Source organism: Lagopus muta, chromosome 18, assembly GCF_023343835.1.
Source record: "Lagopus muta isolate bLagMut1 chromosome 18, bLagMut1 primary, whole genome shotgun sequence".
Taxonomy (NCBI): Eukaryota; Metazoa; Chordata; class Aves; order Galliformes; family Phasianidae; genus Lagopus; species Lagopus muta.
This window is the reverse complement of record NC_064450.1, coordinates 7,912,596-7,929,129: the sequence shown is the minus strand read 5'-3', so window position 1 is coordinate 7,929,129 and position 16,534 is coordinate 7,912,596. Positions and strand designations below refer to the sequence as shown.

General features: G+C 41.0%; 1 protein-coding gene across 1 annotated transcript in view; it reads right to left on the bottom strand.

Moving 5' to 3' along the window:
- PITPNC1 (phosphatidylinositol transfer protein cytoplasmic 1) overlaps positions 1 to 16,534 on the bottom strand; it is a 71,548-nt gene that overhangs the window by 42,053 nt on the left and 12,961 nt on the right. Inside the window, exon 2 of the mRNA XM_048965426.1 lies at positions 145 to 293. Within this exon, the coding sequence (XP_048821383.1) occupies positions 145 to 293 (149 nt within the window). The remainder of the gene's footprint in view (positions 1 to 144; positions 294 to 16,534) is intronic.

Here is a 16,534-nt window from a genome sequence, read left to right as displayed (position 1 = left end):
GCCTTTGAGTTTGGAGGTACTGACCTTCAGCAGTGTAATTTCACCATAAGAAGAGACATATTTCACTTTTTTGTCTGACAAGGACATTCCACTGCTAATTGTTATTGCTGCCCACGCTGAAAGAAGCAGATCTATTGCACTTGCCTGTTGAGATAGACACGTTTCTCTGTTAGCTGACCATTGCCGTGGTTTGGGTCCTCATAAGGCTCATTCTGCACCACTTCAACACCTTCACCTCGGTCACTCTGCTCATGGCTGTGCTTGCTTATCATATACAGTTGCCCAATTCTGTACTGCAAAGCAAAAATCAAGAACAACATATTCACTTTATGTAATATGAGTATTCGTAAGTCAAGGTCATACAATTATGTATCATTATGTACAAATTTAAGGTCATCTAAGGGATGAAAAACAGTATTTCGAAGCTTTATTCAGGCCTATGAGCAGAGTTCCTCCCATTATCTTATCAAATCCAGGGCTTCACTTACAGAAAAACACAAGAGCCACGTGCGTACGATAATCAGGAGAGAACTTTGTTTTTACAGTATATTTGTAAGTATTTAAGTTAAGAAAAAATGAACAACTAATATGCTGCATTCAAGGTGTTTTAACTGGCGGGTGAACTCTATGGGCCCAGACTTCTCCTGTCATACCAACATGATGCCAACAGTGAAGACACACACACGGATTCAGCAGTTTCAGCTCTTTCCACAGAAAGAAGCAGACTTAGTACTTAGAAAAAGAAATTTGAGAAGAGTGATTTGGTGATATCATTAAAATAAACGACAGCACTTATCTTTTTTCATATAGACTCACAAGTTATTTAGGAAGCCAAAACCCAGGGGCTGCAATCACAGAGAAATAAATTACTGCACTGGCAATTGACTTCTTTTTTCCTTGCAGTACGTCTGCATCTACTGTAGGGCTTTTTCCTCCAGAGAAATCTAACAAAAAGTACATTCCTAAACTTTCATTAGCAAAGGTTTTTAGAGTAAGATTGTACTTTCCCATGCATTTTCTGTCCTGAGATTTCACTCTTATTTAAGTCCCTTCCACATTCTTGAACGCACCACAGCTCTCATAAGAAACCATCTTTGGACCTGTTTGGTTTTATCCACTGGATCCATCACTCCTCCAAAGTAATTTATTTAAGGACATCTAATCACATCTACCACATCAATCACTTCCAACACGATGGACAATCCCTTAATGGCTGAGCTAGCACACACACAAAGCTGCCAGGTACACAAAGCTGCAGCGTAGGCAAAAGGTAACAGCCTGACCTCACTAACCTCCCTGAAATTCTCAGTTATTACAGTTATAAAACAGCAATCCTACTACATACTTTACAAGCTCCAAAATCCCAAACCAAAAGAGCAAAGTTAGAAAAAAACAGTCAAAACATGGAACGAGTTGTCAGTGAGATGGTCTTGCTAAAGAAAGCAATACAGAATAGGGCAGGGGTGTTCCCTCAATGCACACTACAGCAACAGAGCAAATTGCTGTACAGAAACGTTCCTAAGACATTCACTAGAACAGCGATGCAGAATAAAACTATTTGAACCATTGGATGCTGAGTTCTGTTCTCTGCCTACATCTGCAGCTTCCTGATCTCTGGTGCCTCCTTCAGACAAAGTGCCCCCATTCAATAGATGAGCCCTAAAAATCATTTTCCTTGCTAATCATGTTATCATCATCTTTGGTCTCCACTGAATATTCCTCTCTATCTCATCACATTTAAATACTTTGTCCTAATCTTCGAGATTCTGAAGAGCTGTCAACTTCAAACATACACTTTAACAACTTCATGAAAAATTGCCTTCTCTGCTTCACTAATAATAAATGAATGCTCTGGTACACAGCCAAGGCAAAGTCTGTAGACGGAGTAAGCACTTCTATTGGACAAGGCAGTAGTGTTGGAAAAATGAGAACTTTCAGACACGTGAAGCTGTTCTTCAGCTCTGATATCAAAGCAGCATTCTTCAAAGCTAAACACAAAGAGGAAAAAATGCCCTGCTTTTTAATTAGATATGTATGAATTAGACCACCTGTGAGCAAAGGCACTGCCTGCACAGTGATAAGGATGGTAGAAAAGAGGAGAGGTGATAAAGTCGCTTATCTTCTAATGGAAAGAAAGAGATCAGTAATTTGTAGCCTGTGGAACATGAAAAGGTTAGTTGAGGAAAGGGGGAGAGCAACTACAGTTTGCCATAAAACCAGAATCACTACTGAGATCTCTGATCAGGTTTCTGCTATTTTGACTTTTATTTGCCACGGACATCTCTGGAAAGTGTTTCACAATTGCACATGACATTGCATGCTAAGATTTCCTACTTCCACGCAATCTTGGCAATTTTGCTCTCAGCTGAACACAAATGTCTCCGTTTCTGTGGCAAACACTGGCTCAGAAACATCAAGACAAACGCGTGTTCATGCTGACAATGAATAACAGTGCTGTACCAAGGCATTCACTAGCTGCAGTATCACAAACCAGAGATACTGACATACAACAACACGTTTAGCTAATAGAGATTGACATTATTTCACAGATACACGCTACCACGAACTGCAAGCAGAACAGCACATCACCAAGGCTATAAGGCACCCCGCTCAGCACGTGGGTAAGGATGGCTGAGCTGCATTGTTCAGCAGATAATCTGCAGCACAGAGAAATCACTTCAGACACTGCAGTCAGTGCTTACAGAAAGTTCTGCTTCTCTGATGACACGCACAGTCACATGCGCTCCAGTGTTAAAGATTTCTGAGATTGAACAGAACAGAACTTTGCCTCATCTGAGCGCTTCCCAGCTCAGTGCTTTTACCACAGGACACACCTGTAAAGGTGTTCAATTCTCAACAGTAATTACTTAAGTCAAAGTGGTTTCTCTTATCACACTCACTGACTATAAATCCTTCAATCCTTCATACTATTATTACTATTAGACATCACTCTGCCTTTTGAAATGGGCACTGCCTAATGCATTCTCAGGTTAATGCAGAGCCCTCACACGCAGGCAATTATAACACTGTGCCTTCTGATCCCCATGCTTGTGTAGATGATGATTCACAGCTATTAAGAATAATTTAAGAAAGCCTTTTCCACGGCACGAGCTGCAGGTTCTGACAGGGTGATTTGTCTTCCTTGCTGTTAACATTCCTCGGTTGGTTTTAACTAGCACATAGGAACACACACTGTAAGCATCTGATGTTCCACGTACCGGCAGACCTGCGCTGCTCCTACCAGATCTACTTTTCAAATTCTTTTTTCTCTTTAACTGCCAGTTTCTCTCCCAGACTTCTAGCTTGCACAGGTTTTACTTTGCAAACCAAAGAAGTGAGATCTTGCCTTACAGCATGTGCTAACCACCACCTCAAGGCTTTCCTGAAGGGCACTGCTACAGAAGGGTATCAGTCAGACAACCACTGCAGTGCTGGACACCTTCCTGCCACCTTTTGCCTACAGAGTCATGAGCAGGAAGAACAACCCTCACTGCAAACAGCAACTTCCAAGTCTTTCCTACACAGCATAACTTACCAATGTGAAAGAAGCAGCTGATATTTCTAAAATAGTGGTTTTCCTGCAAAAATAACTACATTGTAGGCTAGGGTCATGTGAAAAGAGTCCTACTGGTTTTGATTCCTGGGAAAATCTGGAAAGAAAGCACGAGTAATAAACAGAGAGCACAGAAGGGGAGAGTTTTTATGGGCCAGGGCTGTACCTTGCAGAGAGAGCCTGGCTGCTGCTGGGATGGTACCCAATCTCACTGAGGCTGCCTCTGCAGAGTGCACACCAAACGTACACATTATTTGACTGCTAATCTCTACACCACAGCACTCAGAGCACCTTGCACCACATTCACTTTGCCATGTAGAAATATCCTATGTGTAAAGAAGTTTCTACCAGCTGTTGTTTTAAAATGGCTGTCCTGAGGCACTAATACAAGACTGTAGTTTCAGCAGCAACAGCAGCTTTCTAAAATATGATTGTCAAGAGCAAATCCATTTCAGCTATGCAAAAGAATTGATCTTCTGAAACAGCAGCCGAATTGATTTGTTACAAGGAACAGCACCCAAACTCTACACAACCAGCTTCATCTAGCAGCAGACATAGAGAGGTGTACCAGTTAACAAATGCCATGGTCCCAAGCATCTTTTAATTGAAACACAGTAGAGGTGCATTCTGTCCTGAGCATCAGCTAAAGCCAGTGCCTGAAATAAACAGTGTGGCACCACAGAAAAATCCAGCAATGAGAAAAATATGCATCTAAGAAAAAGAAACCACATGAGAAACCAAGACACTGATCATTAACCAGCAGTGGCAGAAATGAGATACAAGAGAACTAACACTACATGTCAAAGGGTTATTCTGTCTATAGGTGTTACAGATGTGATGTGATGCAACGTACAGCTTGCTAGAGCCTCCAATCAAGGCAGGTCAGTTAGTGGGGTAAATGCTAGTAATAAACAGACTGGTTCAAGTTAAATGTTGAGCTTTAAATCTCCCCTTCCGCTAATTCCTGCATGCATCCATGACTCGTGATGCACTGCACATCTGCTGACTTGCATCAGCAGCATTTTTTAGTATTGCCCAAATTCATGGGAACGTGTTTTTGTAGCCTCACAAATAAACAGTTGCAGCAGGAACAGTTGATTCTCACATGCTGTAAAATGCAATTCGTATTGCTTTCATGCTTGCATTGCCTTCCTCAAGGAAGAAATTTCTTCTGCAAATCACTTCATCTGTTAAAATTCCCGTGAACTGGAATAGGATGTTCAGCACAACAGTACCCCTCCTCCAGAACTTTCATCTAAAGAAACCTGATCTACATTACATTTGAAGTGCCTTGGCACATTAATGGCTTACATCCTACGTGAGTGACGCCGCAATTAATAGAAGCAGATTAATAGTAATCCACAATTAATACACATACAACACTGCTCATTTCAATTTTCACTGAAATGGAAATTAAATTGCAAATTTTCAGCTTACGTGCAAATACATTTTGCTAAATATAGCTCTTGTCCTGTTCAGATGCTAGCAATTTTGTTTCTACACCAGCTGTGCTATTGAAAAAAACCAGCTGTTTTCACCCTGAATGTACAAGCTCATATATTTAAGAAACAGTTCTTATTAACGATATTTTGCAGTGAGTCAGCTGGTTAAATCTTGCAACTGTTTACGTGGCGTGCTTCTTACATAATTGCCAATACCACCTCATTATCTGGGTCTACAAATGGATATATATTTCCTGAAAGAGATGCACATGATTTTCTTGAGCCTGTTCCCAAAAGCAGAAACACAATCTGGAAGGGACTTCTCATGGCCACTCACAGCCCACCTGCCAGTAATGCACACTGAAACTCTGCTCCCATCTGTGGGTTCCTATTCCTGAACACACACCTTTACGTCACATGCAGCTCACCCCTTTAATTGCAGCTTGTTGCTTTCCAGGCACAATTCACTTTGCAAAAGTGGTTCGATGGCTATCAAATACTACTGATGTATTTTCTAAGCCAATATGACAGCACACTGTATTTGTTAACTACAATTCATCCACGAGGTTGCAGTCAACCTGAAGGCTGAAGTTCAAAGAGCTGTTTGTCAACCCTCTTTAAATTTTAACTCAGAATGTGGTAAAATGAACTCAAACTTGCAACATAATTTCTGCAGTTTCTTTTGGTAAGCAAAGCTTATTTCCTGCTATTCCAGGAGAAAACTCTTATTTCAGATGTTCCAGGGAAACTCAGAATGAAAAGCAGAGGGTTCCTTCTCCACCCATCCACCCCTTGCTGCCCCCCAGCAGTGCACACAGCCCTGCACACACAGCAACACCACCACACTTCTTTCACTGTGCAAAGAAACATTCTCTGTGAATTAGGGGCAGTGACCAAGCAACTTGCTTTATTAATCCAGACAACAAGAACGCAGTGGTATGTCATTGAAATAAATAAGATTTAGGGGAAAAAAAGAATCTAAACTTACATGCCATACATATTAAATGCACTTTTCTTGCCTAGAGGAAGGCCAAGAGCAGCCAAGCGGTGCAGTGCCTCAAAAAGCTGTGGCTGCAAAGCTGAGTCTGCACAGAAAAAGCAGCTCCTCCAAACTGCAGAGGGATTTGTGTTCATTGTTTGATTCAGCTCAGTTTGAGTCGGGATGTATTTGACCCCTCCTGAATGTGATGCTGCGGTTGGTCTGGCTGTGACACAGGTGGATCGAACACACGTGCAACTCTTCCCGTGCAATGGAAATTATTTTTCACTTTTTGCATGGCTAATGGCACTCAACTGATGTTTAAGTAGAACTTCTTTCCCCTCAGGTTACTTTTCTCTAATTACTCTTCAGTAATTACTCTTTTTTTTGTCTCTTACAAAATTTCTCTTGTTCTGAAAACATCAACTTTCAAGTACAGAGAATGTGACGCTTTCAGGAAAAAAAAATCCATGTACATTTTGCTTTTAGGAGCACTGAAGAAACTACAAAGGATTCAATAAAATTTGTCACAATCAGAGGGGAGCAATTCTGTAATTACGTTTTTTGGTAGGCAAATTCCTTAGGAGGCATTTTGGGCAATATAATTCTGCCTGTAAGGATAGAAGAAGGGAGAACTTCCTTAGGAGACACAATATAAAATGAAAAAAGGCCCTCAGTATCAGAATTAAGACTCACCATTTACAAGCTAAAAGATCAGACAAATTCAACCTGCTTTCTGATATCATACTCAAATGAAAATGAAGCAGATTACTTTTCTTTGCTACTTCCAATGAAACAAAAGTAGATTCACAGTCAAAAGGAACAAATACTTCAATGTATGTTCTGATCTTATGAGATGAAATCAACTTCAATTTGATTTTTGAAATGCACAGTTTGATGCCTGCCTTCCCATGACAAACAGCAGAATGGAGTGTCTTCAGACAGCCCAAGCTCCTGCACAGGACATTCCTCACCTGCATCTACCTTACAGAGTAGGGTGATGAGGATATTAAGGTCAATGAAGAGGACACACATACAAGCAAGAGTTGAATTATTTAAGAAGGAAATGAAGACATACTTAACTCCCCATTCCTGGACTTACAAGACAAACAAAGACTGAAGATTAATTTATAATTATTTAACTAAAAAAACCCTTATTAGTAGAATATCATCCCCCAAAACATTGTAAGGATGAAATAAAGTATACAGATACATACAGAATTATAAACATTTCTTTCTAAGGAATTCACTCCCACTGGCAGAAGTGACAACGCTTATGCTAAAACGCGATATAACTTCTGGAACCACAGAGCAAATCAATGCACCTATGGCCCAAGAGATTCTTGCTCTCCTGCTGAACAGCAGCAGTCCCTGAGCTGAGCCGGGCTGCATGGCCTTCTGCAGCAGAACACAAGTAACAGAGAAGGCCATTTCTCAGTAGCTGTAAATGGGAATGGCTTTCTGTCACACAAAAAAAGCAGTGTTTGAACTTCTGTTACAGAGAAGTTTCCAAAAACACCACTTAAGCAGGAAATGGTGCCCTTGAACAGAGCAGAAAGACCCTCCTGTTGGCTGCAGAGGCTTTGGACCAAAGTGAGCAAACAGCTCTCTGCACTCATACACCAAAGTTAACCACTTCCTCAGCAGTTAGAGCCAGTGGCGTCATTCAGAACTTGTCCTTTGGGGTAATAGCTCATGGTGTATGGCAGCACCAGGGAATAAAGCTGAAAACTACAACAACAAGGCGGGTAACTAGATAAGATCTCTTTGTAATGAACCTGGCTTTCTTCCTGCAGTGCTTCAGACCACAGCAGGGCCACGTGACTGCTGCTTATGCAAGTTCCCAGGCTGTAAACCTGCTAACAAAGACAGAGTTTGAAATAGCAAACATGGAGCTCAAAGCCTTCATCATACATGGCAGAAAGCGCTGGTTTGACACAGAAGTCAGAACATTAACCTGCACTGTTTTGTGTAGACTTCAATCTTTAATATAAGAAAAAAAAAAAAACAAAAAACAAGCCCCACACTAACAAGCAAACAACAAAAACCCATGAGAGTTTAAAAGATACTTGCTTGTTTCTTCCCCTACTACTCCACAACAAAGTCTCAGCAAGTCACTGATTCAAAATCTCTGGGAGGAGCAGGTGACCGCAGCAATGGCAACACAAACAGCACTCTGTATTCTGAGTTTGGATGCCCAACAGCACCCAGGAAGAGTCAGCAGCAAGAACAAAATCCTGTAGGCCAACACAGCTCCATCTTTTGCTGGTGCCTGGAGTTTGCCTAAGATGACTGTGTGCAGGCAGAGCCCAGGCACAGCAGGGCCGTGGCACATTGCAGCACCCACATGGTCACCTCCTGGCCACTCTCTGCAACATCCCCTTCCCCCCTCCTGCACATTCACCTCATAGAATGAACACACTTAAAGAACACTAAAGTTAATTACCAAACTTTGAAACCTATATTCTCTATTCCATTCCCCCCATCCCCCTTTGTTTTTTTTTTAATTCTTCTTTTCCTTGCTCCTTGTGCTTGCTGTGGACTGCACGATTCTCATGAGAATGAGATAACCATTAGGGCAGACAGCACACTGAATTCCTAGCTGCCATGGCTGAACTGCTACCCAGCACCTCAGAAAGAGGAACTAATGCTACCCAGCACACAGCAGGAGGGCACAGTCTATTCTGCAGCTGCACCTTCCTCAATCATCAGGACCTGATATACTTGCTTCCCCATCTCAGATTATCACAGCTGGTCCCTGCCACTGCAGACAGTCAGGCCAACTCTACCTCTGGAATCTTTTCTTCCATCTAGGCTGCAGTTAAAAATAAGCACATACAAAAACTCCTACTTTCTGATGGAAAGGATAGCAACAAGACACTTGCTGGCTTAACTGGTCACAGCTCTCACTGAGAGGCAGCCATCAGCTTGGCTCTGTGGGAAGCTTCGCAGTGTTACTTCTGTTGGATCCAAATGGTTGTCTTGCTGTGAGCACAACTGCTGACAATTGGGTAATATGTGGCAAGAGGTCTGGCATTGCCAGTGGGACACATGCACAGATAAAAGCAGTTATGAGTTTATATACTGACTTGTCATGCATCCATTCTCTTATTGTGATACTGAAACAGGCACAGAAAACTTAGTGTCATAAAACGAAATTCATCTAAGGAAAGGAAAGGTGCAAGACCGCATTCAAGGCTGCTGGATGACAACAGTGTCATCTTGTCATTCACCCATGGTGCTTGGTGATGTTAAAACTACAGTCTGGGAAGCTTGATTGATCTGTTGCTTTACTGTCTTATTCTTTCAATAATTTCTAGCACACAAGCACATCATGAATCAACGCTGAGACAAAACCTTGGATGTGACAACCAGATAAGCCTTCCAAAAAGAGCAAGGTGTGCTTAATTCAATTGAACTCAGAACTTCGAGTATTTTCATTTTTAATGAAGCTTTTACAACTCAGAGGATTGCAATTGCAGTGCTCTTTCCAAGCTACTGAGAATGATTTGTTGTAAAGAGCCCAAATTAAAATGGGTGGAAGAAAGGAACTGAAGTCAGTTTCAGCTTTAGATTTTTCTCTGCCAGCTTTTCCTCAGTTGCTGCCCATGCTGCCTCAAACAGCAGAGCCTTCCACAGATACCAACCACAAGCGTTCCACGGCTCGCTCCGATTGGTACAAAGCCAGCAGATCCAGCATCACGTCAGGCACGTCACACCTTCCTCAAATTCTTTTTCATCTACAAAAAACATTATAGAGAAAAGGGAAGATTATACAGCATTATAGATCTGATGGCCTCTCAGAGGCTTCCCAGACGTGATTTTCTCAGACAGCTCCCTGAGCCATACTGACAGGAGGACAGGGTTCAGAATCAGGTCCCTGCAGCCGGCTCCCAAAGGCTCACACAAACCAGCCAACTCAGCTTTCTGTATGCTGCCTTAATTTCATAAGGCTGTTTTCTTAACAAGATCTCATGTTTTATTCGGTAGGTCATAATGTATGCTACAGTCACAACCTACATACAAGTTCCACTTCTATAGCCAGAAGAGGCAGGCATGCGTCAGAGGCATGCTACTTATCCTCTCACTGCAGCACTCTGGGCCCCCATGGAGCCCTGACAACCTCAGCTGCTCCACCAACCACTTCTCTATCACCAAGTGAGCCACAACTACCAAAGGTCAGACTTCCTCGTTTTGACCTGTGGGAATGAAAGGATAACACAGCATTTCATTACATCAGGGAGATAAAACTCACGTTGGTTTCCCACTTACTACTACAGCCAACTGTGCACACTATTCGTTGCCATTCTGTTTCAGATTTTATTTCCCTTTATATCTATTGATGAAATCTTTATTACAAATTTATTAGCCTTTACAAAAAGGATCTTTTAAACTTTGCAGCTGAGGTGTCTATGAAGTCAGTCTGATGTGCTGTAGCATGGGAAATGATTTCACATTTGCTGTATGATTAACTGGAAGATGCCATCAGGGCATCACCACTTCATCTTCATGAAGATACATTCAGGGCAGCAGCAGAGCCCAATGTGCACTTTCTCATGTGTAGCAATGCAAGCAGTCCCAATGGAAAACTCACAGAGATGCCTGCTTCTCCACTCATCCATAAACCAAATGTTTCATTTAAGCCACCTGACTTCTCTCCATCAGAAGGAAAAAGTGCCATTAAATGAATTCTCATGTGCCAGCTTTGATTTTGTCACAATGGATAATGGATCCAAAATTCTTTCTCTACACATCACAGCTACCTTGTGGACATTCCTAAAATTGTAATTACCCTCACAAGAACACAAAGCCATGAACAAAAATGTCCTGTTTTATCATTTCAGAAATCTACTCAAACATAGATGAAATTCATCTTAAACAGCCTTGGAGAGAACACTGTCAGCATAAAGATCTGTGTGAGTGACTACTAAGTGAGAAGCTCGAGGAAGAGGAACAGCCTACATTTTCTTGAAATGAGAAGTTAGACATGTTTTTAGAAGGTTATAGGAAGATGGGCCTAAAAGAAGATTAAATTTAAGGTCTAGTAAGTAATTTATTTATGAAAGAACTTGAAAACTATAAGAAAGTAATCCACACAACATTTACTGCAGGGCCAGGTCAGCAGGGCCGACGTGTTTGTCTGAAACTGTGCTACCACAGCTACAGTTCCCAACAACCAAACCCGTGTCTGCAATACCTGAAATGCTATCCTGCAATCAGAGTGCACTCATACTCTGAGGTCCCTCCTGACTTTTGTTTTATTACTGTCAGTAACAAAAGATAAGGCAGCTTATGACTGCAGCTCAACAGCCATTCTCAGCTCCTACTGATTAGTATTTGACTGAAAGATGCTCACGTTCTTAAAGAATCTGCCCCAAAATACCATAAGCAGCTGCCAGTTTCACTCTCTGACAATAACCCCCATGAAGCTGCTTTAGTGAAAGTGTTGTGTATTAACTGGCTGCACTGTTTATATTGCTAGCAGCAATGTTGATACTGTAACAGGTCATTGCCAGTTAAGTAAAACACAAGTTCATGTTACCACCAGTTACTTATTTTAACATTGACATTGGTAGTATGGGTAAATAGCAGTATTTTTCAGTTAGGAGAACTGTACTTCAAATTGATGCCACCACTAATGGAAATATGAAAGCAAACCACTTACACTGAACAGATACCTGGGTGAAGCATGAGCAGAGAAAGCACATCACCTATCATTAAGCTTTCTGCCAGCTTCCGTTAGAAGAGATTGTTCTCCTGTTGGTAACAACTGCTAAATTTTAGTTGCATTATGTTCTATTGTGCCTACTTCAGAAAACCAAAATGGCTCAGGAATGTTTCAATTGCTTGCAATAATGAGACCAAAAAACCACAAAAATCACCAAAATCAATCAAACAAACAAACAAAAAAACCCCAACAACAAAATCAAACCAAGCTACAAACAAACAAAAGCAGTGAATCAGAAATAAACGTGTCAGCTCCTGCTCCCTTCCCCACCTGACATTTGTCCTTGCAGACACCTCGTCCTTGCAGATCCATCTTATGCTGCTCACATGAAAAAAGGGCTAAGTACGAATGGATTAAGTTTAAGCCTTTGCAAATACAGCTCCATATTTTCAACAGAAGCTCTTCAGAGCTTTCCAGGTGAATTACCAAATATTATGTTCTCACCACACACTCACAAGCCTCTCATAGATCCTATTACACACAGGTCGTGTTTCCCTTGCATGTTTCTTTCTGCTGCTTATTTTCTTCTATCACATGTCACCACGTACATTTTAAGTGATTCTTTTACCTATTACCCTCTCCATTGAAATCTCAAGTACAGAAGCCTGTGCAGTGCCTGCATCTCAGCCTTCCAACCAATGACACGGGCAGGGGCTCAGAGGGCAACACAGATGTGCATTCTCAGAAGGGTTAAAGCCACCCAAAATATTTACCACCAAAGTCTATACTTAAGGAAATCTTTCTAAGATTGTAAAGCCAGGTGCCCAGGTGTGAGGGAAGAAATGATGGATGACATATTGTACACGTGTGTTAGTGTTCAAACACTATCACACTGTTAAATAATCTCTTATTTAATTCTCTCTTCTCAAGGCAGTCACGTATTGCTGCATACGAATTTACATTGGGCATCTGCTCCATTTGCTGAAGAGCTGAAAAACACACTGGGAAAGGAAAACTGTGCCAGCTCAAGGTCATAAGAACCGAAGAATCCACATGAGTGCACATCCTCTGGGCATCACCAGTTGTGATGAATGAGGATGGGGAAGGGCAGAGATCGAGAACTCCATGTAACGCAAGCCTAAGTTCTTCACAAGCACTTTTCAGATGCTTGTTCCTCATCATCCTCAGACCACCTCTGGCACAAGAGGTCTGATTCAAAGAAATATAAAGCTATCATAACTAGATTCAATGAAAATGTGTTTGGAATGGGCCATGTAAATCCTCTTTGAAAAATCAGGTTCTGAATGTTAAAAATAAAATTAAAAAAAATCAATAATTTTTTACTTTAATGTCTCAAAAATGACCTTCATCTCTAAAATCTCTTCATCTCTAAAATCTCACTGCAATATGTATAATGAAAATAAATTGATTAACGTTTTGTAAAACATTCAGAGACTTTAATAACGACTCAAAAGCCATGACAGACCACGGTTCCAACTTCAGATACAGATAATAAATTACTGACAAAAACCCAAAATAATCATATAATGAAAAAGTGATGTTCACTTGAGCACCACCCAGCCTTTCCAGGAACTGCTTTTATGAAGAACATATTCAGAAAGTGAGCAAACTGAAGTTCTACAGGCAACATTCAGTGGGGCACATCTGAATTCTGAGTGCTTGTCCTTACCCCTGATTCTTAAACTAGGATATGTTGATAAAAACTCAAACTGTAACCTCACTGCAGTTCTGCTGTCTGAGAAGAAGGCCACAGGCCAGCTCTGCAGTCAGGCTGCAAATGCAGGCAGCTCAGAGCAGCAGCTGGCTGATGTACCTTGCCTGCTAGTGCTACCTTTTCTTTTTGATTAAATAAAAGCTTCTGGCCTACAATTCTTACACTCTGAATATGTAGCGTTCACAATCCAAGAAATAAGCATCAGTATTTTGACTGTTTTATTTTTCCCCCAGACAGCAATTCACTAACACAGGGCTGGGTAAGGAACTGCAAGATTTTTTTTTAATTGGAGGAACAGCAAAATTAATTTTGAAAGCTTCTTCTGTCAAGGCTGAAAGTCTTTGTACCAAACTTCATCCTGGAGTGGTATTTTCAGCTGTAAAATAGGGGTTTGTAATGGAAATGCTGACAGGCCCATAATTACAGCAGCACTCGCGGGCACCACTATAGCGGGCAATCAGATAGGCGTACCACCTAAATTCAGGGCAAGGTATCAGAAAAGTTCATGTCTGTCCTCATTAAAGCAGCACTTAACATTCCTTTAAACCTCTGGCTCAGACTATTAATTTGATGTTCAGAAGGACACACACTGGTACCAATGCTCACAGTGACTGCAGCCCCTCAGTACTTCAAACTGAATCAGAGGATCATCCTAATGTTGAAGGCAATAGAAACTGCTAAAAGTTCTAAGAATAATGAACACTTTATTTTACAGGACAAACTGAAGTCACAGGAAATGATATACGAGTGACACATTCATTCCTGTGTTCTGTAGTGTTTTAAAGCTTCTTTTTATATCCAAACCTGCACTGATACGTCTGTGATGCAATTACACCTAGCATACCAAGGAGACTCTGTTCCCTGGGCCTTCCTTGATAGTCATGGATATTAGTATGATTGAATGATATGTTCATAGCCTATATGGATTTTAGTTTTCTTAATCCCAAGAAAAATCATTCAATAAATTGGTGACATGATTCCAACATGCACAGTAATATTCTGAATGTTTCAATAATGTAGAAATCCACAAGTTTCACCTGAGCGTGTATTCTGTAATAAAATCCTGTTTTCCTACAGAGGCAGAAATACTAGCAGCATTACTTCCAGCCATGTAAGCTATTTCATGATTCCAAGAGACCCACTCCTATTTTCCTCAAAAATAACAGAAAGGGTGAATTTACCAGAAGGAGTATTTTTTGGAGCAGTGCTTTCCTGAAACAAGTCCTTTTTCAAGCATAAAAAGTTTCAATAAACCAAAATAACAGCAATAAAAAAAGCATGCATCACATTCAGCACAAATCTAGGCATACAGCTCTTATCAGGTACAGGAGAGAACAAACGTCACGTTCCACAGAAGCCTGCCTCACTGGAAATGGGACTGACGGTGTTTTTGATGACTAGGTAGAGAAAGAAAACATCTCCCTGAACAGAAAGTACTTTCCCATGGAAAGCTGGAATGGTACTATTTTGAGTATCGCCCTATTTAAACACAGGGACACCCTCACTCTGTCACTCGCGCAGACGTGATCCGCATGTTTTGATGGCTTGCAATTCTGCCTCAGACTGCAGAAACTCCTCACAAAAGATGATTCAGAAGATTATTATATTTGCATATTTTCCCGTTACTGACAGTGAAGGCTTCCAGGGGCCATCGGTTCAAGACTACAGCATTTACAGAGAGCAGGAGCCCAACATCCATTGATGTCACACTTATTTGAATGCAGAGCATAACTGACACTGCCAGAACGTCTGTGTTTGTTGCCATGGGATGCTTCAGTTCTCTCATGAGAGACATTTCTCTTTTGAAGAGGACAGGTTTTAGGATTTACTTTTTTTTTTTTTAAATCAATAGAAGGCAACAAAATTGCCTGTGCTCCAGAATGCAGATCCACATGAAGAATTATTTTCCATTAACTCGCTAAAGAAAACAGAGCAGTAAAGCAGCCAGTGACAGAAAGGAAAAATTTATCAGTGCTCACCAGGCTAGGCTGATCTCTCACAAGAATCTACAGACCAGAGGAAACATGGCTTCATCCTGGGCCTTTCTGTCCACATCGTTTTCTCAGATCACCTATTCCACAACCACAGTAAATGCCTCTAAGAAGCAGCATGAATTTTCCAGCATAATTTGTTCCTTTAACAGAACAGATTTGAAGAGCACAAGTGTGATAATCGCATGCAAAAATGACTTGTAGTACTTTGTGGGAGAACGAGACAAAGAGCATTTGCTGGAATCATGAAACCAGATGAAACTTATGGAAGTGTGACAGATGGAAACAGGCCAGAAAGTTTTGCAGTGCTGTATTACAAACTGAAGGACCACCATTGTTAAAGTTAAATTTTTAATCCAAAATTCACAAGCTTCCTCATTTCTCACTTCCAGATAACTACTGAACTGTCTTCCTCTGGACTTCAAGGCAATGGAGCTGTTTGGAGTGTAGTTCAGTACAGAATCTGTCCTTCATTTCAGACACAGATCTTAACTCGAACAGTTTTCTCTTAGGAACATATTTTTGCATTCTTAATTGAAGAAAAACTCCCACTGACTTCACTGTGAATAGAAGCAGGCCTGAGAAGGGCACTACTCTTGCTTATCAGCACACTATAGGAATGCTGTCAATTAATTACACCATATCAGCTGCTTGGCTGTAGATAGTGTACATGGTGTGCTTTTCACTTTCTGATTTACAGTCAGTAGGAGGAGGTCACAGCAACAGAATAGGAACAAATCAAAGTTAAACATGGACATGGAAATTTCTCTCCATTTTCAAGACTGCCAATTCTGTGTGCACTGGGCACGAACTGGGACCGTGGTGATGAAACGCGAGAGCAATGCTTGCTACTGGCAATGACAGCCTAGATAAACAAAAGAATTATGCCTTGTAACTGATTCAGTGTAAATGACAGGCATCCTACAAGCTAGTATTGAAAATAGAGCACATGTTGTCAATTCATTTCAGAGATTAAACGGATGGAAGAGTACCCAACTCCAAATGGAAACTAAGGAACATGACATGCTGCCAACCAGTACTTGGCAAAACAAGTTATTATAATATGGAAATACTGTTGCACATCACTAATAAATGCTGCTCACAAAAATATTAATAAAAACTCTGTGATTCTAATTGTTATCATTATTAATATCTGATTCTCTTTA